This window comes from Garra rufa, chromosome 12, assembly GCF_049309525.1.
Source record: "Garra rufa chromosome 12, GarRuf1.0, whole genome shotgun sequence".
Lineage (NCBI taxonomy): Eukaryota > Metazoa > Chordata > Actinopteri > Cypriniformes > Cyprinidae > Garra > Garra rufa.
In genome coordinates, this window is record NC_133372.1 from 30,894,679 (window position 1) to 30,922,205 (window position 27,527).

General features: G+C 38.4%; 3 protein-coding genes across 6 annotated transcripts in view; 2 read left to right on the plus strand and 1 right to left on the minus strand.

Moving 5' to 3' along the window:
• The first annotated feature begins 824 nt into the window (after nucleotides 1–824).
• nipa1 (NIPA magnesium transporter 1) lies at nucleotides 825–3,095 on the plus strand. Its single transcript, XM_073852477.1, has 5 exons — nucleotides 825–1,071; nucleotides 1,175–1,222; nucleotides 1,305–1,395; nucleotides 1,602–1,762; nucleotides 2,316–3,095. The coding sequence occupies exons 1-5, from the start codon at nucleotides 957–959 to the stop codon at nucleotides 2,819–2,821; spliced, it is 921 nt and encodes a 306-aa protein (XP_073708578.1). The 5' UTR covers nucleotides 825–956; the 3' UTR covers nucleotides 2,822–3,095.
• Nucleotides 3,096–5,036: 1,941 nt separating this feature from the next.
• On the plus strand, nucleotides 5,037–20,094 carry nipa2 (NIPA magnesium transporter 2). 3 transcript variants are annotated; one of them, XM_073851918.1, is made up of 6 exons: nucleotides 5,037–5,117; nucleotides 8,217–8,444; nucleotides 16,240–16,296; nucleotides 16,434–16,524; nucleotides 17,038–17,198; nucleotides 19,044–20,094. In XM_073851918.1, exons 2-6 carry the CDS (start codon nucleotides 8,306–8,308, stop codon nucleotides 19,697–19,699), a joined length of 1,104 nt encoding a protein of 367 aa, XP_073708019.1. In that variant the 5' UTR covers nucleotides 5,037–5,117; nucleotides 8,217–8,305; the 3' UTR covers nucleotides 19,700–20,094. The 3 variants fall into 3 exon arrangements, with proteins under 3 accessions (XP_073708019.1, XP_073708018.1, XP_073708017.1); XM_073851917.1 differs by lacking the exon at nucleotides 5,037–5,117 and adding an exon at nucleotides 7,266–7,402; XM_073851916.1 differs by lacking the exon at nucleotides 5,037–5,117 and adding an exon at nucleotides 7,979–8,125.
• A 3,456-nt stretch (nucleotides 20,095–23,550) lies between these two features.
• The window catches only part of cyfip1 (cytoplasmic FMR1 interacting protein 1), a 54,305-nt gene continuing 50,328 nt past the window's right edge, over nucleotides 23,551–27,527 (minus strand). For both annotated transcript variants that reach the window (XM_073851300.1, XM_073851299.1), the window contains exons 27-31: nucleotides 27,381–27,453; nucleotides 27,173–27,267; nucleotides 24,722–24,960; nucleotides 24,472–24,619; nucleotides 23,551–24,387 (exon numbers count right to left, since the gene is read on the minus strand). In XM_073851300.1, the coding sequence (XP_073707401.1) occupies nucleotides 24,223–24,387; nucleotides 24,472–24,619; nucleotides 24,722–24,960; nucleotides 27,173–27,267; nucleotides 27,381–27,453 (720 nt within the window). In that variant the 3' untranslated portion in view covers nucleotides 23,551–24,222. The remainder of the gene's footprint in view (nucleotides 24,388–24,471; nucleotides 24,620–24,721; nucleotides 24,961–27,172; nucleotides 27,268–27,380; nucleotides 27,454–27,527) is intronic.

A 27,527-nucleotide genomic window follows, 5' to 3' on the forward strand; every position in this document is an offset into this window, starting at 1 on the left:
TTTGAAGAAAAAAAAATAACAAGTAAATCTAGATACATAAAATATAAGAGCAATCTTAAACTGTAGAACAGTATTTGAGAGGAGGAAAATAAATAAAATAAAATAAAAACACATAGAAAAAAACACAATACCACATTAAAAAAAAACAATATACAAACAACTAAATAATCGTTTTTTCTTCCTTTTTCCTTAAGACATATTCAAAGGTTGCAGCAGGGGAGCTATATAATTATTAATATTATTTGTGTAAATAAGTACAAATAATTAAAGATAGCATATAATTAACATTTCTTTGCAGAAATAGAAAGGCACTAACATCAAACCAAGAACTAAGAGACAAATCACAATTCTAAAACAATGACACAAGTCTTCCTCATGTGTGTTCGAGAAACTGCAAGTATTGTCAATGTCCATGAATTTAGAAAGAAATGCTTTACATGGGTACATTTTGTGAAGTATTTGAAATGCACCTCTTTAACTTTATTCAAAATACAAACTTTATTTAGTGTCTTATATTGTCTTTTTGAACTATCCCATTTAATGCTGTAAGCCTCTCTTGATATCACAACGCCACCTGCTGTAAACAGCTTGAAGCTTTTCGTAGCCGCCTCACATTTCGTCGTAAAACTCAGATAATGCAAAGAATACAGCATATTTAATACAGCATATTTAATACAGCATATTTATTTATGTCAAACGCGTATAACTGTATCTGTTTGTTAGATTACTCCTTAATAGATATCCTTCTCTGTCTACTTTAACCAGTAGAGGTCGTTAGTTCGGCAAGTCACTCCAGTGAATGAACTTCCGGGATGCAATGTACATCGGTTCATATGTTTGTGAGCGGTTTCTAGTCGAATAACAAAGCCCACAACATAACAGGCCTATGAGGGCTTTATCAGCACCAGTAAAATCAAACAGTGACTTAAAGACTGTTATTACATTTACATACATTTATGGACGAGGCTTCATTCCCAGTCGTTGGTGTTGTGATTGCAGTCGTGTCCAGTTTTATCAATGGATCCACGTTTGTACTACAGAAAAAGGGGATACTGCGAGCTCGTAAATCAGGTATTTAACATCAGAGGACCATTATCCCTCATATTTTGTCCCTTAGCAAAGTTACACTTCCTGTTCCTATACAATTAATCTATTTTAATGTATGGTGCTACAGGTGGGACTTACCTGGCTGACTGTGTGTGGTGGTGTGGTACACTTGCAAGTGAGTCATTCCTCTACTACTACAAATAAATTAATGTTAATAATGGTGGTTTAAAAGTGTATATTAATGGCTTTTTTTACAGTGATTGTGGGACAAATAGGAAATTTTCTGGCATACAATGTTGCCCCAGCAGTTGTGGTCACTCCCCTTGGAGCCCTTGGTGTCCTTTTTGGGTGCGGGTGAATTTTTCTATTTTATGTTTTATGCAACATGTTTTAAATTAAATGTATTTGATGGGGTGGTCTGAGCAATCTCAAAATAATTACTACAGGAGCAACATCATTTGACATTTATGTCACTTTTGTGTTAGCATATCATTGCACCTTTACTGTGAACCGGAGTGATTTATGTGATTTTGTTTTTTTCCATCATTAATCAGGGCCGTTCTGGCATCCTGGGTTCTTCAGGAACGTCTCAATCTCGTAGGAAAACTTGGCTGCGCTTTGTGCTGTTGTGGTTCAGTTGTGCTCATCATTCACTCACCCAAGTCTGAAAATGTCACATCAAGAGCAGAACTAGAGGAGAGACTGATGGACCCAGGTATGAAAAACATCTCTGGTGGAGCCATAATTTATCAATTGTCAGTTGTAGCTCAGTGGTTAAATTGTTGTGAAACACAAAAGATGATGTTTTAAATAATGTTGGTATACCAAACAGTTTCAGTTTCAGGACAAAAAATACAATTAAAGTCAGTGGGAACCAAAACTGTCATACAGGTTTTGAATGATATGAGGGTAAATCATGACAAAAAAATGTATTTTTGGTTGGACTATCCACTTTTTTTCTTCCTGTGAAAGTGGACGAGGCCATTTGTACATTTTATGGGTCTGGCTTCTGGTCTCATTCCCGTCCAGCTATATTTAGCTGTACAAAACAGCTCATTTTGCTGCTTGATATTGCAAATTAGTATCTATTTTAATGTATTATCTTAATTATAAGCACACTGGTTTGTAGTCCAAACAGTTCTACCGTTTGTTGTACTTTGTTATTCGTCTCGTTATTTCCCTATAGTGACTAATGAACTGGAAGTATCACCCATATGCTTACTTCCACATTAAAGAAAAAGGTTACCATCTTTCTCTTCATGTTTCAGTGTTCCTGGTCTACATCTCTCTGGTGGTCCTATTACTGATCATACTGATTGGATGGCTTTCTCCAGCTTATGGAAAATCCAACATTATGGTGTACGTGGGCATCTGTTCTCTCCTTGGGAGTTTCACTGTGCCTAGCAGCAAAGGTCTGGGATTGGCTGCTCAAGAGGCCTTCAGTGAAACACCTACAAGTGATAGCAGAGCACTTTACCTCTTCTTGGGGTTGCTTGGAATTCTTATAGTCAGTATTCTGATCCAGTTTACCTTTATCAACAAAGCCTTGGAGAGCTTCAGCTCTAACATGTTTGAGGCTATTTATTATGTGACATTCACCTCCTGTGTCATTCTGGCCTCTGCGATTCTCTTCAGGGAATGGACAGCACTTGGCATCGTGGACTGTTTGGGTATCCTGTGTGGTTTCGTCACAGTATCTGTGGGTGTTGCCTTATTGCGGATCTCTCAAGAAGCTAAACTTTCTTGGAGCCAAACCAAAGCTAAAAAGAACTAAATCATGAGTGTGTATTTTTTATCAGTAACTGAAAGGGTTAGTTTCACGAATATTGATTGTGTTAATAGTAATTAAGGAGAGGTTCTATAACATTTTATACAAAATTAATTTATATAAAACATAATTGTATTTTAATATTATTATAACTCAGTATTAATTCAGTCATTGATAAACACTTGCTTTTAATTACCATAAATTATTGATTGACTTTAATGATATAATGATTTTTTATTATTGACGTAAATGGAAGAAAGTAGTTTATTGCTTACTGGAAATAAAAACTAATTTATATTGACCTCTGTTGTGTGTGTGTGTGTGTGTGTGTGTGTGTGTGTGTGTGTGTGTGTGTGTGTGTGTGTGTGTGTGTGTGTGTGTGTGTGTGTGTGTGTGTGTGTGTGTGTGTGTGTGTGCTCATGAATAAATCAGGATATACATACAGTCAAGCCCGAAATTATTCATACCCCTGGCAAATTCTGACTTAAAAGTTACTTTTATTCAACCAGCAAGTTTTTTTTTTGACCGGAAATGACACCGGCTTCTCCCAAAAGATAATAAGATGATGTACTAGAGGTATCATTGTGGAAAAAAATACTTCTCAGCTTTTATTTACATTTGAACAAAAAGTGGCATGTCCAAAATTATTCATACCCTTTGCAAACTGACACAGTCTACGGGAAAATCCAAAGTTCTATACCATTCCAAATAGTCCAAGCTGTTCTAAAGCATCCTAATTATCCTGATTCATCGGGAACAGCTGTTTTAATCAACTCAACAGGTGAAAAATTGTTTGGTTTGCTGTTGGTTTGTGGACAGTCATAGCTAAGACAAAGGAGCTCACTGAGGACCTGCGGCTGCACATTGTGGCTGCTCACAAGTCAGCAAAGGGCTATAAGACCATATCTAAAGGTATGAGGTAAAAAAGAATCCAAGGATCACCACCAAGGCCATCCTGATGAATCTGGACTCTGCTGGTGACAACATCTCAAGGCAGACAGTCCAACGGACACTGCACACCACTGGGTTCCACGGACGCAGACCAAGGAGGACACCACTTCTCCAGATAAGGCACACAAAAGCCCACTTGGCCTTTGCAAATGCTCATCTGGACAAAGAAGAAGACTTCTGATCTTCTGTTTTATGGTTAGATGAAACAAAAATTGAATTGTTTGGCCACAATGATGTAGACTTCATCTGGCGTAAAAAGGAGAAGCCTTCAACCCTAAGAACACTATCTCCACTGTCAAACATGGTGGTGGGAACCTAATGTTTTGAGGGTTTTTTCAGTTGGTGGACCAGGGAACCTAATCACAGTAACGGCACCATGAAAAAGGTGCAATACATCAAAATTCTCAACAAAAACATCAGGCAGTCTGCAGAGAAACTTGGCCTTGGGCACCACTGGACATTTCAGCACGACAACGGCCCAAAACACACAGCAAAAGTGGTGAAGAAATGGTTAGCAGACAAAAACATTGCAGTGGCCCAGCCAGAGTCCTGACTTAAATCCATCGCTAAAGATGAATGGGCAAAAATACCAGTGGAGACATGCAAAAAGCTGGTCAGCAGTTATTGGAAGCGTTTGATTGCTGTAAAAGCCAAAAAAAGACTTTTCTTGATTGATTTGATTATTGAGAATAATAATGAATAATTTTGGACATGCCACTTTTTGCTCAAATGTAAATAAAAGATGAGTAATAATTTTTTTCCGCAATGATACCTCTTGTCCATTGTCTTATTATCCTCTGGGAGATGCCTGTGCCATTTCTAATAAAAAAAGAAAAAATTTCTTGTTGAATAAAAGTAACTTTAAGTCAGAATTTGTCAGGGGTATGAATAATTTCGGGCTTGATTGTGTGTGTATATATATATATATATATATATATACACACACACACACACACACACACACACACACACACACACACACACACACATATATACATACATATATACATATATATATATATATATATATATATATATACTGTATATATACATACATACATACACACATTCTAAAAACTAAATTATTTAAAAAATATATTAACTTAGCCAAGTAAAAAATGAAATAAAATATGAAAACACTCGCAAGATTTCTGTCTGGAACAACTCTATGGTGACAGTTTTGGTCAGTCTACCATCAATAATTTAATGTAATTGAAAGCATGGCAAGATGAGGCCAGCAGGGGCTGTTTTCCTTACCTTTCCAGACAACAGCTGACTTCCTTGTCGATGGACTTTCCTACTGTATCCAGATCCCGTCCCACCTAAGGACGGAAATAATTTTAATCCCACAGTAAGTTGTGCGTTATTTTATGTATTCCATTAGGGGCATTTATGTTGTATTTACAGTTGACCCTTTTAATACCTTTAAAGTGTCGTTTTATTTTGATCGTTTTAATCGTTTAATAAACCATGAGAATGTTTGCCAGATGAAAACCTGAACCTGAAAGTGTTTGTGTGTGTGCTTGTACAAACTGTCGATGCTATTTCTATCATTTCATACATGTTAACAACATACTTTAAGTATGTTTAGAACTTACAACATTGTATTGAATACTTGGTTTGGATTAGCTGTAGAATATCTGTTGTTTTAGTGTCAAGAGCGATTCCTGTAGTTTGTCTTTGGTTACTGCACCTGACTCAACGTTTACCTATGTGCAGCTACGTCACTAGCTCAATGGTAGCACTATTACACTTAGATTTTAGGTGAGGAGGGCACTTTTTAGATTTGTTATTTTTATAACTGAACCAAATTGTCACAATTACGACCAAAACGCACTTTTCATTCGGTTACAATGTTTAAACAGACGAAAGGAAGACTTTTACTAGACGTAAGACCACAAAAGACCAATCAAAAGAGACATTCCGCGCGTGCGCGACGGCGTCCTCTTTGACTGTACTGATTCTGAGTCATTGCGAGTGTTCGGCTCTTTTGAACAATTCAGTGATTCTTTTACGTCATGACGCACGGCATCAACAACCGGCGTAACAAATGATTCAGCTCATTTAAACATTTTGAAACTGGATATATTAAGCATTTAAATTAAACAATACGTATTAATTATTTTGTTGATATAAAAGTGATGATAAAATCATACAACAAAGTTATTATTACTAATATATTAACAGGTCGTTTTATTGCTTTATTTGTAACATTCTAATCTACACCATCAATCAAGCCGCCAATTCACTTCAAATGTTATTACTAATTAGCTCTGAGATCATTACATGGTGAACAGGTCCAAATGAGTTCTCGGTTCAATGAGTCGGTGGCTAGAGAACCGATTCAGTCCAATTTAATAGTATTTTGTAATTAATCTGTTACGGTTCCCTGCAAAATTTCACATTCATCGTAGTAAATTCAGCTATTAAAAGCAACTTTTCATAGCCATTGTCTATAAAATATACACTACCGGTCAAAAGTCTCTTCTGCTCACCAAGCCTGCAGTTATTTGATCCAAAATACGGCAAAAGCAGTAATAATGTGAAATATTTTTACTATTTTAAATAACTGCTTTCTATTTGAATATATTTTAAAATGTAATTTATTCTTGTGATCAAAGCTACATTTTCAGCATAATCACTTCAGTCTTCAGTGTGTCACCTGATCTTAAGAAATCATTCTAATATGCTGATTTGCTGTTCAAGAAATATTTGTATTAATATTATCAATATTTTAAACAGTTGAGTACATTTTTTCAGGATTCTCTGATGAATAGAAAGATCCAAAGATCAGCATTTATCTGAAATAAAAAGCTTTTGTAACATTCCATACCATACCATTCAAACGTCAGTATAATTTTTGTGGGAGTGGGGGGAATAATTATAGAAATTAATACTTTATTTAGCAAAAGTGATGAAGACATTTATAATGTTACAAAAGATTTCTATTTGAGATAAATGCTGTTCTTCTGAACTTTATATTCATCAAAGAAACCTGAAAAAATGCTAGCCGTTTTAACATAATAATAATGTTTTTTGAGCAGCAAATCAGAATATCAGGATGATTTCTGAAGAATCATGTGACTGGAGCTATAATCCTAAAAATCCTCTTTGAAATCCCAGGAATAAATTATATTTTAAAATATATTAAAATAGAAAACTGTTATTTTAAATAGTAAAAATATTGCACAATTTTACTGTACTTCGGATCAATCTAGGCTTGGTGACTTCTTTGAAAACATTAAAAATAGTAATGTTCAAAACGTCTGACTGGTAGTGTATTGACGGCAATATATTCTAGATATGTGCTTTGTTTGTCATTTCTGTTGTTAATTCGTTTTAATTTATTTTGTTAATTAATTTGTTCTTGCATATTTTTACCTTGGCCAAAAAAAAAGTCGAATTTGTGGGAGAATCATTCAGACTGTTCGGTGAACCGAATGATTCACTGAAAAGATTCAACTCAAATGAACGATTCTCTCGCGATTCGGACATCGCTACCGTGTAGGTGGATCTACATGGGTTCGCGTCAACATCGCGTCTGAATTTCATGGTCGCGAGAAAAATGTGAAAGTCAAAACCGTGAAACCTCAGTGACCGGACACGATGTCGAGCTGATCACAGGAACACAACTAGGTACTGTGAATGACTTCATAACCACCGTTAGCCACGCATGTGTTTTGCTGTGAATTATGAAGCTAATTGGCTAGGCTATCCGGCTGGGTTTGGCTGTATGAATAAGGTAATTGTCATCATGTCATCACGTCAAGAAGATCTCGCCTCATGTCGCGACAACCAAACGCTGACTCTTACAAGACAACTAGTTTATACTTGGATAAAATAGACATGGGGTGTTACACGAGTCAGTAATCGTTCTTAATTGCACTGTAAAGTTTGCTGGATCAGCTGTATGCTCGTGTCTAGCGCCTTAAAGGGCTAGTTCACTCAAAATGAGTATTCACTTATTCTTAATGTTTATTCAAACCTAAATGCTTAACTTCCGTGAACACACACATATAAATGCACAATGACAATCTCAGTCACCGTTCAGTTGCATTGTATGAAACAGACGGACGTCATGCAGGTTTTGAACAAGGTGAGCCTTTATCACTAGATTGAACCTTATTGATCTATGCTGATAATAATATTTTCCACATGTCAAGGCATGTAATAGGACTTCGAGCCCGCGTGGTTTATAGTGTCATTTCCTGTACTGCTTATGACATGATGTCACTAATTGTGCATTACACACAGTATCATTCTTCATTCTTCCTCTGAGCAGTGTGTGTGTGTTTGTTGTCATGAATGTTACCTCAGATCTTATGAGCTTGAACGTGTGTAATGTTTCTTATGAAAATGGTAGGTATGATAAGTTTTTATTTTCCCAGTTAGGAACTTACTCCAAACTTGATTCCAAGATTATGATTTGTATTTTTTTTTTTCTTGACAGGTTTCGCAGTTGGCCAGGATTGTTCCTCTGGACTGAATCTTCAGTGTGTTTATGTCAATGTGACGAGAGGAAACTCTTCCGACAGCACTATGGGTCAAGACAGAGGAAAGTACGATTTTTATATAGGCCTCGGTTTGGCTATAAGTTCCAGTATATTTATTGGTGGTAGTTTCATCTTAAAGAAGAAAGGACTCCTTCGACTGGCCAGGAAAGGCTCTATGCGGGCAGGTATGTTTCTTTTTAGTTATCTTTTTGTGTAGTGGTGTTTGGAAAACATATACATCTCTGACAGAGAGGTTTAACTGGTATGGGTGGGAAAATGAGTGAGATGTTTTATTCAGACACACCTGTACTGTTGCAGTCATTGTTTAAACGTAAAGGTGCAGCAGTGTACAGATCACTTGCTGCACATTTTTTATAAATCATTAACTCTGTTACCATGTCATTGACATCATACTGCGATATTTAAACCCTGTACAAACTTGTCATTCCTTAAAAACAAGTAAGAAAAATAAGTTTTACTGCCAAAAAAGAAAACTAGTCTAATTGCTTTTCACTTTTATACAGTGAGAAGTCTCTGTTTTATTCATTCCAGTTTTGTGATAGCATTACTTGGTTGTCAGACAACAAACATACGCAGTACAACTCTTTTTAAGCATTTTTGACAAATTTAAATTCTTTAATTTGATTACATAGTTTAATTTAGCTTGAAACTGTTTAAAAAGGGAAAAAAATTGTTGCTTCCAGATTGTTCAAACATACACTACCAGTCAAAAGTTTTTGAACAGTAAGTTTTTTTTTTATATTCTTCCAAAAATCCAAAATACAGCAAAAGTAGTAATATTGTTAAAAGTTACTATTTAAAAGAACTGCTTTTTGTTTGAATATTTTTAAAATGTAATTTATTCCTATGATTAAAGCAAAAAATTCAGCATCATGACTCCAGTCTTCAATGTCACATTTTATTATGGTGACTTGCTGTTTGCTGTTTTTTTTTTTTTTTAGAAATTAATATTTTTATTTAGCAAGGATGCCTTAAATTGGTCAAAAGTGTTTTTTAACAGCAAATCAGAATATTAGAATGCTTTCAGAAGGATCATGTGATCATGTAATGGTGCTAAAATTCAGCTTTGAAATCACAGGACTAAACTACATTTTAAAATATTTTTGAAAAGAAAACAATTATTTCAAATGGTAAAAATATTTCAAAATGTTATTGTTTTTTCTGAATTTTGATCAAATAAATGGATCTTTGATGAGCGGAAGAGACGTCTTGAAAAAACATTACAAATCTTATTGTCTAAACTTTCAACTGGTAGTGTAATTTGTTTGTTATATGACCTATCATGGAATAAATACTAGCGCATAGAGTAATAGAAGTTACTACGTATAATATTTTGTTTTCATGTAAAAATGAAACTGGCATGATTATATGGTTCTCTTTCAAACATTCATTCGGTATCTCACTATGGGAAACGCCTCAGGCGTGACCAATCCTGGAAGCACCAATTACACCACGTCTGTCAGTTGACAGACCAATCACAACAGTGATGCGGGAGTCCCGCCTCCCCAATATATATCACTGCATAATGGTCCGTACCTCATTCTCGTTCTCTTCCCCGTGAAGATCTTGGAAGATATATTTCTCTATACTCGTTTCCAGGATTAGCTTCTTAACTGTTCAAAGACGAGCCGTTAAGGTACGTTGCGAACGCAGTTAATTCTTAAAAGCGAGGCTTTTTATTTTATTTTATTTTTTCTCTTACCGTCACGGTGAGAGTTGTTGCTAAAGCACATACGAGCGAATTAACGTGTTACGACGAATTCTCTAGTTTGGCTTTTCTAAGACCCGTTGTGGTGTACTTAGCGACTGAATGGCAAATTGTAATGTACCTAGTGAGGGCGCGAAGGGTAAAGACACCCCGCGCCCTTGTGCTTGCGGAGCCATGATTTCAGGAAAAGATTCTCACCCTTTGTGCATTGTATGCTTGGGGGTGAGACATGCTACAGCGGCTCTCGCGAATCCCGAGTGTTGCCCGCACTGTTCCATTTTCCCGTCAAGGGTTCTGGAAAGAAGGGTTCGGGTAGCGGCCACTAGTAAGGGGGACCCATCTCTTTCGCCCCCGAACATGGTGGAAATCAAACAGCCGCCTGCGTCATGCAGCTGGGGCGACTTCATGGACGAAGTCTCTCCCGAGCTCCCTCCTCTTTTCCCGATCTTAGCAGACGAAAGGGAAGAGGAGGAGGACGATGACGAAGCTATCGCCCATCTATTGGAGGAGGATGGGGAGGATGATGAGGACGACGCGATTCTTCCGTCGACTCCCTCCCGTCCGGAAAGCGCGTTAAGCGAAGGATCCCCTGCCTCAGCTCAGGTGGAGCTCGACCTGCTTGAAATGTGCAGGCGGGCGGCGGCTAAACTTTCTATTGATTGGCCGTCGCAGCAAACGGGCCAGGGTACGGAGAGAGATCTATATGACGGCAAACGACTACCGTCGCGTGCCCCGGCTACCAAGCAGGTCATTCCCGCGGTCCCTGCGTGCGTTTCAGAAATGAAGCGTTTCTGGGACAAACCCTTTTCACACAGGGTCCCTGTGAAAGGATTTTCCAGACTGGATGTGCAGAACATGGAGGAGCTAGGGATGTCAAATCCCCCTCCTGTTGAGCTGTCGGTGGCACATCATCTTAATCCTAATCGCAAAGCAGCCTTTTCGTCTGCCTCAGCTTCACTGCCAGGACGTACTGAGCGCCTAACAGCCTCAGTTTTTCAGAAGATTTATCGCTCCTCTGCTCTGGCAGTGAGGGCTCTTAATGCCACCTCTCTCCTCACTGCTTATCAGGCAGAGCTCATGGAGGAGATGGGGAGGCAAATGGATGCTGGGTCCCCAAACCCAGCCCTTTGGGAAGAGATCTGTGTTATTGCAGATCTCAACCTAAGAACTTCCAGAGGTGCAGTCCAGAGCTGCGGCCGCAGCATGGGCTTGGCGGTGGTTGGTGAGCGAGCCCTCTGGCTGGGACTTTCAGGGCTGTCTGACAGAGAGAAGGTTGATTTTTTGGATGCTCCGTTGGAGCCCAAAGCCCTTTTCGGTGCAGCAGTCACAGCGATGCGCCAGCGGTGTGATCTGAGGAAACAAGAAGGAGAGGCTTTCCAAGCTTGCCTCCCCCGAAAACCCTTTCCTAAGGGTCCTCCATCAGCTCGCCCCAGTTTTGACGCCCCTCTGAGGAGTGGTCAGACGGTTTTTAGGAGCCCCAGACCTCCTCAGCCGCAGCAGTCTGATTCACAGCCTAAGCCAGCACAGCCAAAGGGGAAACCTTCTTTTGCTGCAGCGGCAGCCAGGCATAGACCGGCAAACCCTCAGGGAGGGAAGAAACGCCGGGCAACCTAACCAGCTTAAAGGGTCTGGACACAGGGACGAGCAACAGCACTCTCGGAGTATCTGTTGTCATCCTCCCTCAAAGAGAGTGGTTCTTTTCTCCCCCTCCTGCCAAGAGAATGCGTTGGACTCGGGAGCCGTTCAAGAAAATGTCAAAAAGTTATTTTTTGACCAGTTCAGCTGTGGAGTTGGCACCAGTTCCCCCAGTGCCCCACAAAAAATTTCTCCCCCCTCCACCCAGGGTACCACATGGAAAAGTGGAGTGGAGTTCACAAGAGAATATTTGTGTTGTAAAAATAAACAAATTCCCTGTGCATCCAGGCAGTTGGCCGAGGGCACAGCAAGGTTTGAAAATAAAAACACACAAAAAATCAAAACTACTCAATCCAGAGCTGCAATCCCCAGCTCCCCCGCTAGATGGCGTGGCAGCGCCATTAGTGGGCAAGGGCTGCAGCGGTCCGCTCGCGCTTCACGCGGAGAGCTGGCGCGCATGCGCAGTACATCCATGGGTTCTGTCCACGATAATTCGGGGTTATCGTCTGCAGTTTGCGGTAAAACCACCGGTGTTCAACAGTGTGTTGATGTCAACCGCAGAAGGGAACTCAGCTCAGGTTCTAGAGGAAGAAATAGCCTCTTTATTAAAAAAAAGGGCAGTTCGGATTGTGCCGCCGGAGGACAGCCATCAGGGTTTTTACTCCCGGTACTTTCTCATTCCCAAGAGAGGGGGAGGTCTCCGTCCCATTCTGGATTTGCGGATCCTCAACAAACACCTCAGAAAATACAACTTCAAAATGCCCACATTCAAAACGCTGTCACATTTTATTCACGAGAAAGACTGGTTCACCTCAGTCGATCTGGAAGATGCATATTTCCATATAGACATCTACCCGGCACACAGGAAATTCCTCAGGTTTGCCTATCAGGGCACAGCCTACGAATTTACAACTGTTCCTTTCGGGCTCTCATTGGCCCCACGGACGTTTTGCAAATGCATAGAAGCGGCTCTATCACCGCTGAGGACAGCGGGTCTGAGAGTGTCAGCTTATCTGGACGATCTCCTTCTCTGCTCTCCATCACGGCAGCAAGCGGAGACAGATACGAAGATGCTTGTGTCTCATTTGACAAGCTTAGGTTTCAAAATAAACGAGACAAAAAGCTGCCTGATGCCCACACAGGAAATAGTTTATCTAGGCCTCAGACTGAACTCAGATCAGTATCAAGCGTTTCTGTCAGAGGAGCGCATCAGGTCAATTCGCAGCTGTCTATCCCTTTTTCAAGAAGGGAGCAAAGTCCCATTCAGACTGTGTTTGCGCCTTCTGGGGCTAATGGCTTCAACAGTCTCTGTTATTCCGTTGGGGCTGCTGCGAATGAGAGAGTTTCAGAATTGGACAGCGGCTCAACACTTATGTCCAAAACGCCACCTCAACCGCAAAGTGACGGTGTCAGCACTTTGCGTGCGTGCTCTCCGTTACTGGAGAAACCGCTCGTTCCTCGAATCCGGGACTCCGCTGGGGGTAGTTTCTGTGAGGAAGGTGGTAACGACGGACGCGTCGCTCTCAGGCTGGGGCGCAGTGTGCGAGGGCAGAATAGCGAAAGGGAAATGGCCCGCCTCGCTGAAATGCGCGCACATAAATTATCTGGAACTATTAACAGTGTTTCTAGCGTTGAAACATTTTGTGCAGTTTCTGTGGAACCACCACGTTCTGATCAGATCAGACAACACAACCGCGGTGGCATATATAAATCGCCAAGGAGGCACACGTTCTCCTCGGCTTCACAGTTTGGCACAGAAACTGATTGTATGGGGCAGGAAACATTTTCATTCATTACGGGCAACACACGTCCCGGGAATAATGAATACGGGGGCGGATCTCCTGTCCAGGGGGAATCCTCGGTACGGAGAATGGACACTCCACCCTCAGGTAGTGGGTCAGTTGTGGAAGAGATTCGGCCGCGCGGCCGTAGATCTCTTCGCATCGCACGAAAACAATCGCTGCCCTCTATTTTTCTCGCTAGCGCGAGACGGTGCGCCTATGGGTGTGGATGCTCTAGCGTACCCATGGCCAAACGTACTGCTTTACGCATTCCCTCCGCTAAGTCTGATCATACCAACTCTAAGAAGGGTAAAACAGTACAGCCACTCAGTCATACTGATTGCCCCGAACTGGCCGGGGAAACTGTGGCTGACGGAGATAACTCAGCTCTTAGTCGACCAGCCCTGGCCTCTTCCGCTGCGCAGAGACCTTCTCTCACAAGCGCGCGGGGAGATATTTCACCCCGCCCCGGACAAAGTTGCTCTTTGGGCTTGGCCCGTGAAAGGTTGAACCTAAATGCTACAGGGCTACCCCCGAGGGTGATTGAAACAATTCAGAACGCGAGGGCTGCCTCGACGCGCTCTGCCTACGATAGAAAATGGAATGTTTTCGAGCAATGGTGCTCGCATAAGCGCATTGTCCCTTTTCTCTGTTCGGTCGCAGATGTGTTATGTTTTCTGCAAGAACTTCTGGATAAAGGTAGAGCTTTTTCTACCGTTAAGGTGTATCTTGCGGCGATATCAGCATGTCATATGGGTATTGATAATAACACTATGGGTCAACACCCTTTGGTATGCAGATTTATGAGAGGTGCACGGCGTTTGAACAGAGTGTCAAAACCTCTGATTCCGCCATGGGACCTGTCTGTGGTCCTTAACGCACTATCTCGTGCACCTTTTGAACCTATAGACAGCAGCGATCTAAAGCTCCTTTCGCTAAAGACCGCTTTATTACTGGCTCTGTCAACTGCAAAACGGATTAGTGAACTGCATGCTTTGTCGGTTCATAACTCCTGTATGCAGTTCGCTATGGATTGCTCGAGAGTGTCGCTCAAGACCAATCCAGCGTTTGTGCCTAAGGTGAGTGATTCAGCTCTAGCCTGTAATCAAGTGGATTTAATTGCTTTTCATCCGCCTCCTTTTTCGTCACCAGAAGAAGAGCGGCTTCATTGTTTGTGCCCTGTCCGTGCGTTGCGTTGCTATGTAAACAGAACGAAAACGCTGCGGAAGAGTAGTCAGTTATTTGTCTCATGGGCTAATTCTCATAAGGGTAAACCTATTTCCCGGCAGCGCCTGTCCCACTGGGTAGTTGAAGCTATTATAGTGGGATATAACAGCAGGGGTCTTGAGGCACCAGGGGGTCTTAAAGCCCATAGTACCCGAGGGTTGTCCACCTCGTGGGCGTTGTTTAAGGGCGTTTCAGTTCCAGACATTTGTGCTGCGGCGAGTTGGGCTTCGCCACACACTTTTGTCAGATTTTACAGGTTGGACGTTACAGAGCCGTCCTTGGCTCATTCCGTCCTAAGTGTGTAAAAATAATAATAATAAATTACATGTCTCCATTATATCAGGCGAATAATGGGGGACTTAAATTCTTAATTTCTTACACTCGTCACAGAGTTGGTTGACATGCCTTTTTGGAACAGTATATCTGCAATTCGGGAGTTGTCTATATCCCATAGTGAGATACCGAATGAATGTTTGAAAGAGAACTTTAGGTTACTCATGTAACCCCGGTTCTCTGATAACATGAGTGAGGTATCTCACCATACTTCCCTCCTTGCAGTAGCACGGGGAAGAGATATGCTGAGAATGAGGTACGGACCATTATGCAGTGATATATATTGGGGAGGCGGGACTCCCGCATCACTGTTGTGATTGGTCTGTCAACTGACAGACGTGGTGTAATTGGTGCTTCCAGGATTGGTCACGCCTGAGGCGTTTCCCATAGTGAGATACCTCACTCATGTTATCAGAGAACCGGGGTTACATGAGTAACCTAAAGTTTTTTTGTTTTGTTTTTTTTTCGAAAATGTTAAGGAATTACACACAAATAGGTTTGTAAATAATCATTTTTTTCCTTAAATATTTCAGCCTTTATACAGTTGATATAATTGATGTCGTTTTAGAAAAAGCATTCATAAGTTTGGCTTTTTTTTTAAAGAAACGAATACTTTTATTCATTAAAGATGCATTAAAGTGACAGTAAAGAATTTTAATGTTACAAAAGATTTCAATTTTAAATTAATGCTGTTATTATTCTGAACTTTTAATTCTACAAACAATCCTGAAAAAGTATCACAACTGTTTCTCAACATTGGTAATAATAATAATTGTTTCTTGCCCAGTAAATCAGCATATTAGAATGATTTCTGAAGGATCATGTGACACTGAAGAGTGGAGGAATGATGCTAAAAATTCAGCTTTGCCATCAGAGAATAAATTACATTTTAAAATATATTAAAACAAAAAAGCTGTATTTTTGATTTAAAAAAAAAAAAGCCATGGAAAGCTCTAGTCTTACTGACTACAAACGTCATAATGTGGTCTGCTGCTGATCCTCTGTTTAGTGTTGATACAAAAGTCAGTGTTGGTAAACTGATGTCATTTACCTTTACCTTTGTTGTAGCAATTTAGTTACTTAACTGTTGACATTTGTAATAATTCCTGTGGGATTACAATGAGTTTTTCAATGGCTGATGCCAATCTAGAGAACAGGGTGGCCAATATATGATATGCAGTGCAACTTAATTATAATAAAAATGCCATACACAATATTGCTGACAGTCAATACATGGTTGAAAAATGTTGAAACATTAATCATCTTGCTTTCCAGGCCAAGGAGGTCATGCATACCTAAAAGAATGGCTTTGGTGGGCTGGCTTGTTATCAAGTGAGTGACACAGATTAAACAACTCATTTTTATCTTAAAGACCAACTCGAAGCAGCTGTTCACGTACAATATACATTTATCATGTTTGTGGCTCAGCTTCTTGGAAGTAACTGTTTTTATTCTGTCTGCTTTGACAGTGGGGGCCGGCGAAGCTGCCAATTTCGCCGCATACGCCTTTGCACCAGCCACACTCGTCACTCCTCTCGGGGCTCTCAGTGTGCTAGTCAGGTTTGTAAACCTTTGGTGAATTTCTCCGAATTGTAAAAACCAGTTTATTGTTTTTGTGCAGATTAATTTTAATGATACAGCAGGTGGAAAGTATTTTAGAAATGCAGCATTGCTATGGTGTTACGGTCTTTCACACCGGAACTGGTGATTCATTTAAGTGGTTTAGCAGTCATTGTTGTGGTTTCCTTTTTTGTTGTTTTAGAGCAACTACAACCTTAATCTTAGTAGTTGCACGCATCAACTTCATTAAATGTTGCATTTTGTAATGCTCACTGACAAAGTGTTAAAGGTATTAACTTCTCAAAAGGACAAAAACAAGTACAACACAGTTCACAAAGTCTTGGTTAACCTACTGTATGCATAAACTTTGAAATGGGCCTCAAGATGATTCCATGATTTAAGACTAAACAAACATTATATACAAACATCATAAAATATATATTACACTACTATTACTTAAGTGAGGGTGAAAAAGACAGAATGATTAGGTTTAATGCATGCCTGTTTTTGCAGTGCCGTACTGTCCTCGCACTTCCTGACAGAGAGGCTGAACCTGCACGGGAAGCTTGGCTGTCTGCTCAGTATCCTGGGCTCAACTACCATGGTGATACATGCGCCTCAAGAGGAAGAGATCGACAGTCTGGAAGACATGGCCAAGAAACTGGTTGATCCAGGTAAACCACTACATGTGAAGACAATGAAGGCCCTTCTGGAATGTGAACAACTTGTTTTTGCTCAGCAGTGTTGCTGAGTAATTCAGCTTCTGTAATATCAATATGCATTATTATGGTTTACACTTTATTTTAAGGTGTCCTTGTTATACATTTAGGAACATTTAAGAGTAATGTAAATTGCCAAGAACACACTATTTTCTTGCAATTCTAACTTTAACACAGTTATGACTTTTTTTTCCACGCAGTTCTTTTTTTTCAATTCTGACTTTTTTTCACACAATGCTAACTTTTTTCACGCTGTTCTGACCTTTATTTTTTCGCAATTCTGACTTTCACACAGTTCTGACTTTTGTTTTCTTGCCATTCTAATTTTTTACCCTTCACAATTCTGACTTTTTTTTTACACAATGCTGACTTTTTTCCCTTTTTGTTATTCTTTTCCCCCTCACAATTCTGACTTTTTTTTTTACACAATGCTGACTTTTTTCCCTTTTTGTTATTCTTTCCCCCCTCACAATTCTGACTTTTCACTCAGTTAACTTTTTTCCTCACAATTCTGACTTTTTTCCCCCTCACAATTTTGCCTTTTTTCCCCCTTGCAATTCTGACTTTACACAATTCTGACTTTTTTCACACAATGCTGACTTTTTTCCTCACAATAATTTTTTTTTACTCTCAATTCTGACTTTTTTCCCTTTCGCAATTCTGTTTTCCCCTCACAATTCTGACTTTTTTACACAATGCTGACTTATTTTTTTCTTTTTCTTTTTTCCTCTCAGTTGATTTTTCCACCCTCACAATTCAATCCCCCCCCCCCCCTTTGCAATACTGACTTTTTTTCCTCTTGCAATTCTCTTTTTTCCCCTTACAATTCTTTTTACTTAATGCTATATTTTTTTCCTCACAATTCTGTCTTTTTTCCTTTGCAATTCTGACCACCCCCCATTATTCTGCCTTTTTCTCCCCTCGCAATTTGGACTTTTTTTTTCACACAATGCTGACTTTTTTCCCCTCACAATTCTGGCTTTTTTCCTCGCAATTGACTTTTTAGCCCCTTGCAATTCTGACTTTTTTTCCCCCTCACTTTTTTCAGGAAATGTTGACTTTTTTTCCTCACAGTCAGTGACCTTTTTTTCAGACTCACAATTGTTCCTTTTTTTTTTTTTTCTTTCAGGAAATGCTGATATATTTTTTTTTCTCTTGCTATACTGACTTTTTTTTCCACTCACAATTCAGATTTTTTTTTACACAATGCTGACTTTTTTCATGCAGTTTTGACTTTTTGCCCCTCACAATTATGACTTTGTTTCTCTCACAATTCTTAATTTTTTTTTAAGAATTTTTCAGAATTGTGAGACATAAGCCTGCAATTGCAAGTCCAATTTTGAGGGAAAAAAACTGATATGTTCTCGAATTGCGAGTTTATGTCATAACGCTGACTTAACTCGCAATTGCTTGTAATAAAGTCAGAATTGCGAGATATAAACTTGCAATTATCAAAAAGACGTCACAGTTGTGATATATAAATGTTATAAAAAAATGAATTGAGTTTTTTTTTTTAACAATTCTGACTTTATTTCTCACAATTTTGAGTTTATATCTAGCAAATTCTAAAAAAGTCAGAATTGTGAGTTTGTATCTCACAATTCTGAGAAAACAAGGTCCAAATTGTGAATTAAAAAGTTGCAATAACCTTTTTTTTTAATCAGTGGTAAAAAAATAGGCTTTCATAAATATTTATACAAAAAAAAGATTTTTTTTTCTTCAGGATTTTATAAAAGTAATAAAACAGACTGCTTTATATAACTAATCATATTTGTTATCTTTTCTCCCATCTGTCTCCAGGCTTTGTGGTCTTTGCGACAGCTGTCATCATCACAGCTCTCATCTTTATCTTCGTAGTGGGCCCACGCCACGGACAAACCAACATCCTGGTCTACATCACCATCTGCTCTGTGATTGGTGCGTTGTCCGTCTCCTGCGTGAAGGGATTGGGCATCACCATTAAGGAGGGCATCGCTGGAAAGCCAGTGTTGCGAAACCCTTTGGCCTGGTTCCTGCTGCTGAGCCTGATAGCTTGTGTTAGCACACAGATCAACTACCTGAACAAAGCACTGGACATCTTTAACACATCCCTGGTGACGCCCATCTACTACGTGTTCTTCACCACCTCGGTGCTCTCCTGCTCTGCCATATTGTTCAAAGAATGGGAACACATGGGCACCGATGACATCATCGGCACTCTGAGTGGCTTCATTACAATTATCGTGGGCATCTTCCTGCTGCACGCCTTTAAGGACGTTAGCATTAGCTTGGCGACGTTGGCCGTGTCCATCAGGAAGGACGAGAAGAACGGCCCTGTATTAAACGGCATGGCAGCTCACAACCACACCAATTACGAGCTGCTACATAATGACGTCACGGAGGACTTTGAAGACAGAGAGTCAGGTTTGCCTTTCGACAGCGTCTCCAGAAGAAATGGCACTATGACGGCCTCTTAGGTTCATTGAGGAACCAGTATGCAGCAGTTCGTCTATGAAAATGTTTTGGCTGCTCTATGGACATTTAGCATTGTTCTTTCCTTTTCTGAAATGAGATAAACCCTAAGACAATCAACTCTCAAAGCAAAAAGAAAAAAAAGATGGACCAATCGATTGTACTAAAGGTTTTGTTTGGCTATTTTTGGTTTGTTTTGTTCGTTTCAGACTAGACTACATGGTAAGCTTCATCTCATTCCTCATGTAGCACTGTAAATATACAACTGTACGTTTTTAAGAGACTTTTGTTATATTTTATGTACAGATATCTGTATTTACATGCACTGAGTTTCTTTCTACAAAATCGGTAGTTGCTTTGACTTTGTAATAAAGACATCCAAGTGGAATGATGAAAAGACCTTCTCAGTTCATCAGCAGTGCTGTGATTATTTTTTTAAGGGATAGCTGACCCAAAAATGAATCTTTTATTTACTCACCCTCATGACATTCCAAACTCGTCAAGCCTTGAAAGCATGTTTGTCAAACGCAGCCCATAGTTTTGTACGTTCACGAAAATCCTTTAAATTCAGTTCAAATTTAGTCTATTATCCACCTTATTTTTCCCGAAAGAGCTGGCGTGGCCATTTGTACATTTTATGGGTCTGACTTACGGTCTTATCCGCATCCACATGCATCACGGAAAGTAAAAGATGCCACTGAACCGAATGAAACTGCTGAATTATTGCTGCTGAAAATTGTCAATTATTGACATGTTTTGGGCTGTACTAATCAGTCAGACCAGAAAAAACATTTGGATTACTATAGACTGCCAAAAGTTATAACAAATCAAGGAAAAGAGTGGAAAAATCTGTGGTTGGCCAAACTAAAGCAGGATTTCCAGAGCAAGAATCTTGACAACATTCATGTTTGTTCTTATCATTTCCGGTCAGGTAGGTGAAACATTAAGCTAATATGTTAATTATTACTTCTCGCACATATCTTTACCACCTATTAACTTTAGTTTGTCAAAAAATTGCACCCTTTCCTGCTTACTAAATCATTCTCTATATGATTTAGCAGCTTCCACACGTTTTTCCGTGGTTCAGTAGCAATCCATGCTATTGTTTGTATCCGAGTATAGCCAATATGGCCATGCATCCAGGTAACTGACCAAATCGTGGCGTAAGTGCAAACCCTCTATAAATTGCGTGTATATCTTATCTAATATGGATATTAGGATACGTTTGGGTGAGTTAATTGACCCACCAACAAAACGCTCTTTACCGGTGTTCATTCATTGTTCAGCTTTATCATTCTGAAACTACATTTTATTTATTCAAAAACATTGTTAATATCTTGCTGTGTTTATTTTTATTTTCATAGTTTAATATTTTGGTACACTTTAAAGTAAGTATACACTACTAAAGTACTTACAAATCATTTGCAAACTATTCGTTTAGAGCTAATTCATAGTTTATAAACTGAGGTAATACATTAATAAACTCTACACAATAAGTTAGTTCTTCATTCATTGTCTAACCAAATTATTGTTTAATTGCCACTGTCACTCTGGACCTCAAAACCAGTCATAAGCGTCAATTTAAAAAAAAAATTAACTAAGATTTATACATCATCTGAAAGCTAAATAAATAGGCTTTCCATTAATATATGGATTATTTATGATAGGGTCAATATTCGGTCGAGATACAAATATTTAAAAATCTGGAATCTGAGGGTGCAAAAAAATGTAAATACTGAGAAAATCGCTTTTAAATTTGTCCAAATTAATTTCTTAATTAATTAAGTTCTTAGCAATGCATATTACTAATCAAAAATACGTTTTGATATATTTACGGTAGGAAATTTACAAAATATGATACAGATAACGAACTATGATCTGCACATGCTAACGTAGACTAACCATGTTCCGTACACTTTACGCCCTTCACCGCACGCCAGCGACCACTCCTCCGTTGTTGAAAGCATGACAAGCATGTTTGTGTGATCATTCTCTGGGAGAATACCTATTGCGCAGTACACACTTTGATTGATGTCTTTTGGACCAATAGTTTTTGAGAAAAGTGGGCAAAAGTACCTCCTCCGCACGTGTACGGAAGATGATAAGCATTAACGGTGTTCCGTACAGGTTACAACGGTGTTCCGTACAGAGTGCGTACCCTTGATTTCAATGACGAAAATTATTAAATAACTTTTCTGAATATCCTATCTTTTTTTTTAAATAAATTAAATTATTTTTTATGAAAAGTTGGCAATGAAATAACGTTACAATATGTTTAATTCATGTTTAATTTGTTAATGCATGACCATTTAAAATGTTATAACATTCAATTCATGTAACGTTAAATTGATGCCAACTTTTTTTCTCCTTTTTTAAAAATTAATATTAATGCTTGTGTTAATGCTAACTTAATTGACTAAGAATATAAAAGTCATCACTGCACGCAGGATGATGGTGGGCAAACAGCCTCTGCTGACTGTCTCTGGCATTGAGTGGCGCCAAGCGGTCATCGCCCACAATTGACGTTTAAATATTCCCATTTCAAAGCATTTATTCAACAAAAAGTAATTTATTTAACAATTTGTGATAACATAATATTCATCTCATAAAGACTGCAATACTGTGAGATCCATAAATTAAATCAAAATGCACATTTTCGCTGCTTTAGTTGTCTCCCCTCCCAAGTGCCAGTCTCACGTTTAGTTTGCCCACCATCCATTTTCAAGCGCGGTGGACAGACCTAGCAAACTTATTGAAATGTCACTGGAACAAATGGTGGGAGTGTCGCTGTCGTGATTGGGAATGAAAGAGAGAGAAATGAAGACGACACAGATATATAATTTATATATGATCAGGAAGTATTTATTCAGCGATCGGCGGTAAAAGGTCATCTGTACGGAACATCGTTGTGTACGGAACATGGTTAGTCTACGTTAATCCTAATCGATCATTTTGCCCCATACAGTGCATTTTACAAATACTGTATTACTCGTGCTGGAGTTATGGAGTTTTTTGTTATTATGGAGTTGCTTTGTTAACATCTTATTAACCATAGTTCTAACTTCAGAATAGGTCACGGACAATGGTAAAATGTCATAAATTCAGTGCTTTAAACCAACCTCACTTAAGTCAATTAATGTATTAACTACCATTTAGAAACTACGAATTAACTAAACTAATAGTGTGTTGATACTTTATTAGTGTATACTTAAGTGTTACCAGTATGTCTTAATTAAAATCAATAAAATAAACGCAATTTCTGTCAGTATGTTTGTCGAAACTGCAGTTAACGTTAATTTAAGATTATAAATCACCTCGAACCTCTTCTGCTCCTGGAGACCCAGTGTCCTGCAAAATGTTTTTCCAACCTTTAACATCTTCATAGATGATTTTCAAGCAGTCCTGAAGAGGTGCGTTTGTTTAGGGATGGGGTTGATGTCTTCAGCAGACCCACTGAAGCGTTTATATAAACATCTTATTTTTCGCGGGCGCGACCATTTTGTAAATATGGGCCTGGCTTCAGGTCTCATGCGTCCAGCTATTTTTAGCTGTACAAAAAAAGCTAGTTTTGCTGCTTGATATGGCAAATTGGTTTGTTTTAACGTATTATCTTAATTACGAACACAATGATTTGTAGTGCTAACAGTTTTACCGTTTACTGCACTGTTATTCGAGTCAAATCCTTATGGCGGCTAATTAACCGGAAGTCTCGCCTATTTGCGTAGTTCCTCAAAGAATAAGGTAAATAGTTTTTTCATTTTTAGAGCCCTCAGATACATTTAAACAATGACCATTTTAATTTGTGTGAACTAGTCCTTTAACCCATTTAATCTGGTGTAAAGGGAACCAAGCAAACCAGGGTTTTGATACATATTTATTGAATTAAAATCTGATTACATAATTCAAATACAAAAAGGCACGTTTATTGAAAGTAAGAACTTGGTTACGCTTAAAGATTCATTCAGGATAATAGAAGAAGAAAAAATCTTGCATGCAATCATTCAAAAACCCCACATAGAAATATACCACCGGTCTCTCACCACAGCAAAAGCTTAAATAATCCGTTGATAAAACCCACTTGGCCATTTTCCAACCCTTTTCCACTGCTTTCTCCAAGCATAAAACATGAAAATGAGTAGTGCTGTGCTATCATTAACATATAAAAGATAATATCAATTATCTATAATAAGGCACGAGTGTGTGTACAAAATAAAATCAACCTGAAATACACTAAATAAGTGAAACTGGGCCGTGTTTGTCTACGTCATTTTAAAACATTTTGGCCTAATTTACCAAAGCCTGAGATATGTGCAAAACCAATAACGGTACAATTGATTGTTGCGTACCAAACACTCGACTAATCTGAAGGCAACTTACTGGCTCTGTGAACACTACAGGCTGGCATAAGAAAGGCGTCTCTAAGTAGAATGTGACAGTGAAACTGGTCCTAATCTTGAGGCTAAACTTGCTAAATATGTTCCCCTCTACCACCTCTTTTGCTTCTAATTGGTGCAAATGTACGGCAATCTCAGTTACTGGCCAATGACTGATGGATCGGAGGCTGAAAGCAACGGACATGTTCTACTGGCATGTTCTCTCCATCTCCAGACTTCAGGTACTTGTTCAAAATGGCAAAGATTTCATCATTCAGAATCTGGAACTTCCGAATTCGGTCAACCATTTTCTTTAGAGGCTGAAGTGGGAGCAAAAAATATGGTTTAGTTGATATCGTGACTGCAGAAGTTAAAAAAACTCAACTCATTAAGCTAAAACTCACCACACTCTTGATGATTTCATCTTTTCCATCATGTTTTTGCACCTTAAGAAGATGGTAGCTGAAGTCCAGGATATCAAAGCGTCTGTGCTGTCCAAGCAATGTGATAATCATGCAACCAGCCCAGTTCAGGCCATCTCCAAAACATTGCCTAGAAGGAGGTCAATATGCTTTAAAAAGCACAGGTATCCTAATGTCACTGTAAACAGTTATTCCCCACAGTAAGAAAAACAGGTGATAAGTTTGTACTTACTCAACAGTGAACTCGTGAGCTCCCACCGGGATGCAGTATACAAACTGCATGGCGCTCCACAATCTGTGGAACTCCACGCACTCGTCCACGTGCATCACGCCGTTGCTGGGTAATGGGCCGCGCCAGATCGGGTCGTCCAGATAACCACGGACGCGTGTCAGGATGACCTCGAATATGGAGAGACCGCAGCACAGCCGCTCTTTAGTCAGCAGGTCACCCTCACGGGCGATGGCAATTTGCTGATGACAGATTGGACAGGGTATTGATTAAAATCAGACACGTATAGTGCGCACTCAAATCTACATTTTAGAGTGACTGGTATTTATTTCGTCAAAGCAAATGATTTGTCCTTCAAAGCATATTTACAGTTATCAAATCTGATGTCACCACACTTCAGTGGTATTGTGACAGTTCTGACAATGAATCATATTGATGGCATAAAAAGTCAACACTGAGATGTCATCATTTTTCTCACAATTGACTCAATTACAAAGTATCTCAATGTCGACTTTGTCACAATTTTAATTGATTTTTGGCTTTTTATCTCAGTTTCAATTAGTCAATTTCAACCTAATTGCGGCTTTTTATTTCATAATATTAACTTAATTATGGATGTTTATCTCAGTTTCAATTTGTCAAATTCAAGCCAATTATGGCTTTCATCTCAACTTCAGATCTTTATCTCAAAAAGTGTGATTTATCAAAGCATAATTTTCACTTGTCAATTTCAATTTATGGCTTTTTATCTCAATTTCAATTTATTCAATTTCAACCTAACTATGCTTTTTTTTATCTCAATTTAAACTTTTTATGTCAACTTTAACTTAATTATAGCTTTCTCATTATCTCATAATTTTAATTTAATTGTGGATTTATATCAGTTTCAGTTTGTCAAATTCAACCTCATAATTGCAACTTTGTACTCAATTTCAACTTAACTATGGCTTTTTATCTCATAATTTCAGATCTTTCTCAAAAATCATATCAAACCACAATTTCAATTTATCAGTTTAGATTTTCTCATAATTTCAATTTTATTATGGCTTTTTATTATGGCTCACACATTTATCTTAAAAAGCATGACTTACCAAAGCATGATAATTTCGACTTGTCATAATTATGATTTTATCTCATGATTTCAATTAGTCAATTTCAACTTAATTATGAATTTATCTCATAATTTCAGACCATAATCTCAAAAAGCATGATTTGCCAAAGTAATTTCGACTTGTCATAATTATGCTTTTATCTCATAATTTCAGTTTATATCAATTTCAACCTAATTATGGCTTTATTTATAATTTCAACTTTTCGTGTCAATTTCAACTTAATTATGGCTTTTTATCTTATAACTTTAGATCTTTAATTAAAAAAAATCATGATTATCAAACCACAATTTCAACTTTTTATAGTTAAGATTATCTCTCATAATTTTTACTGTATATGTCAATTTTAACTTAATTATGGCTTTTTATCTCACAATTTCAGAGCTTTATCTTATAAAGCATGATTTACCAAAGCATGATCATTTCATTTTGTCATAGATGATTTTCTCATATTTTCAACCTATGATAGTTTCCACTTAATTATGGCTTTTATCTCATAATTTCAAAATTCATGACTTTTTACCTAACCGATTCAAATCTTTATCTCAAAAACCATGATTTACCAAAGCATGATCATTTAGTTATGGTTTTATCTCATAATTTCAACTTTGTCTATTTAAAATTTATTATGGCTTTCTATCTCATAATTTCGGATCTTTATTTCAAAAAGCATGATTTACCAAAGCATGATCATTTAGATTCATCACAGTTCATAGTTAAGGTTTTATCTCAAATTCAGTTTTGTCAGCTTCAAATGTATTATCGCTTTCAATCTCATAATTTTGGATGTTCTCTCTATTATAACTTTTTTGGTCAATTTCAACTTAATTATGGCATTTTATCTCATAATTTCAGACCATAATCTCAAAAAAACATGACTTTATGATTTTATCTTATAATTTCAACTTGTGTCATATTTACAACTTTTTTTCTCAAAGAGCATGACGTACCAAAGTGGAACGAAGCTTCCATATTTAACAGTGGTCTGGGACTTAGAATCAATCACAAAAAACAGAAGTGTGGTAACTTATTCCCTTTACAGAAATGCCAATGAATGTAACAAAAAGTAACAGAAATTAGTGGTGCTACCAGCATGAAATAATACTTTTTTCTCCCAGTAAACTTTAGAAATCACCATTGCTATTAGAAAATAATCAATTTGCCCAACAGCACTGACACAACTCATAAATAAAAAATGAACATGGAAGGCTCAGGGATGAGATCAAACCAGCCGTTAAGTGTGTAATTGGAGATGCTAATGGCAATAAGTAGATGTGTGTACTGGAGGAGGTAAAGCAGCAGAGGACAACTAAAGCGGCTGTCTGCGCAGTGATGTTTCACCCACCTGAGGGGTTCCCAGACGCTCAATTAGAGGTACCATATGCAGTGCCGTGTATTTGGCCTCCAAACGCTTCATCTTTGCATCCAAACGCTCACCTTCTGCTCAAGTGTGGGTTGTAGAGGAATTATTGGATACGTATGAGGAACTGCTCTAATAAAGCATGCTAAAAATACTGCACATTCTCAGCAAACATACATAAACATGAGCTTACCTTTAACGTGAACTCTTGGCAAGATGTTCTGGAAGGGCGCTGCATGCAACAAGTCACACACTTCCTCTTGAGACTGGAGGAAAAGAGAACTCATTTCAGAAACTGACACACAAAAGCCTCAAAAGTAATGAAACAGTGGGTTGAAAG

Excerpts from the sequence above, each read along its gene's own strand:
- nipa1 (XM_073852477.1), top strand. The coding sequence starts at position 957 with ATGGACGAGGCTTCATTCCCAGTCGTTGGTGTTGTGATTGCAGTCGTG. Across the intron at positions 1,072-1,174 it reads ACTGCGAGCTCGTAAATCAG|GTGGGACTTACCTGGCTGAC; the intron begins GTATTTAACATC and ends ATGGTGCTACAG. Across the intron at positions 1,396-1,601 it reads GCCCTTGGTGTCCTTTTTGG|GGCCGTTCTGGCATCCTGGG; the intron begins GTGCGGGTGAAT and ends ATCATTAATCAG.
- nipa2 (XM_073851916.1), top strand. The coding sequence starts at position 8,068 with ATGAATGTTACCTCAGATCTTATGAGCTTGAACGTGTGTAATGTTTCT. Across the intron at positions 8,126-8,216 it reads TAATGTTTCTTATGAAAATG|GTTTCGCAGTTGGCCAGGAT; the intron begins GTAGGTATGATA and ends TTTTCTTGACAG. Across the intron at positions 8,445-16,239 it reads GAAAGGCTCTATGCGGGCAG|GCCAAGGAGGTCATGCATAC; the intron begins GTATGTTTCTTT and ends CTTGCTTTCCAG.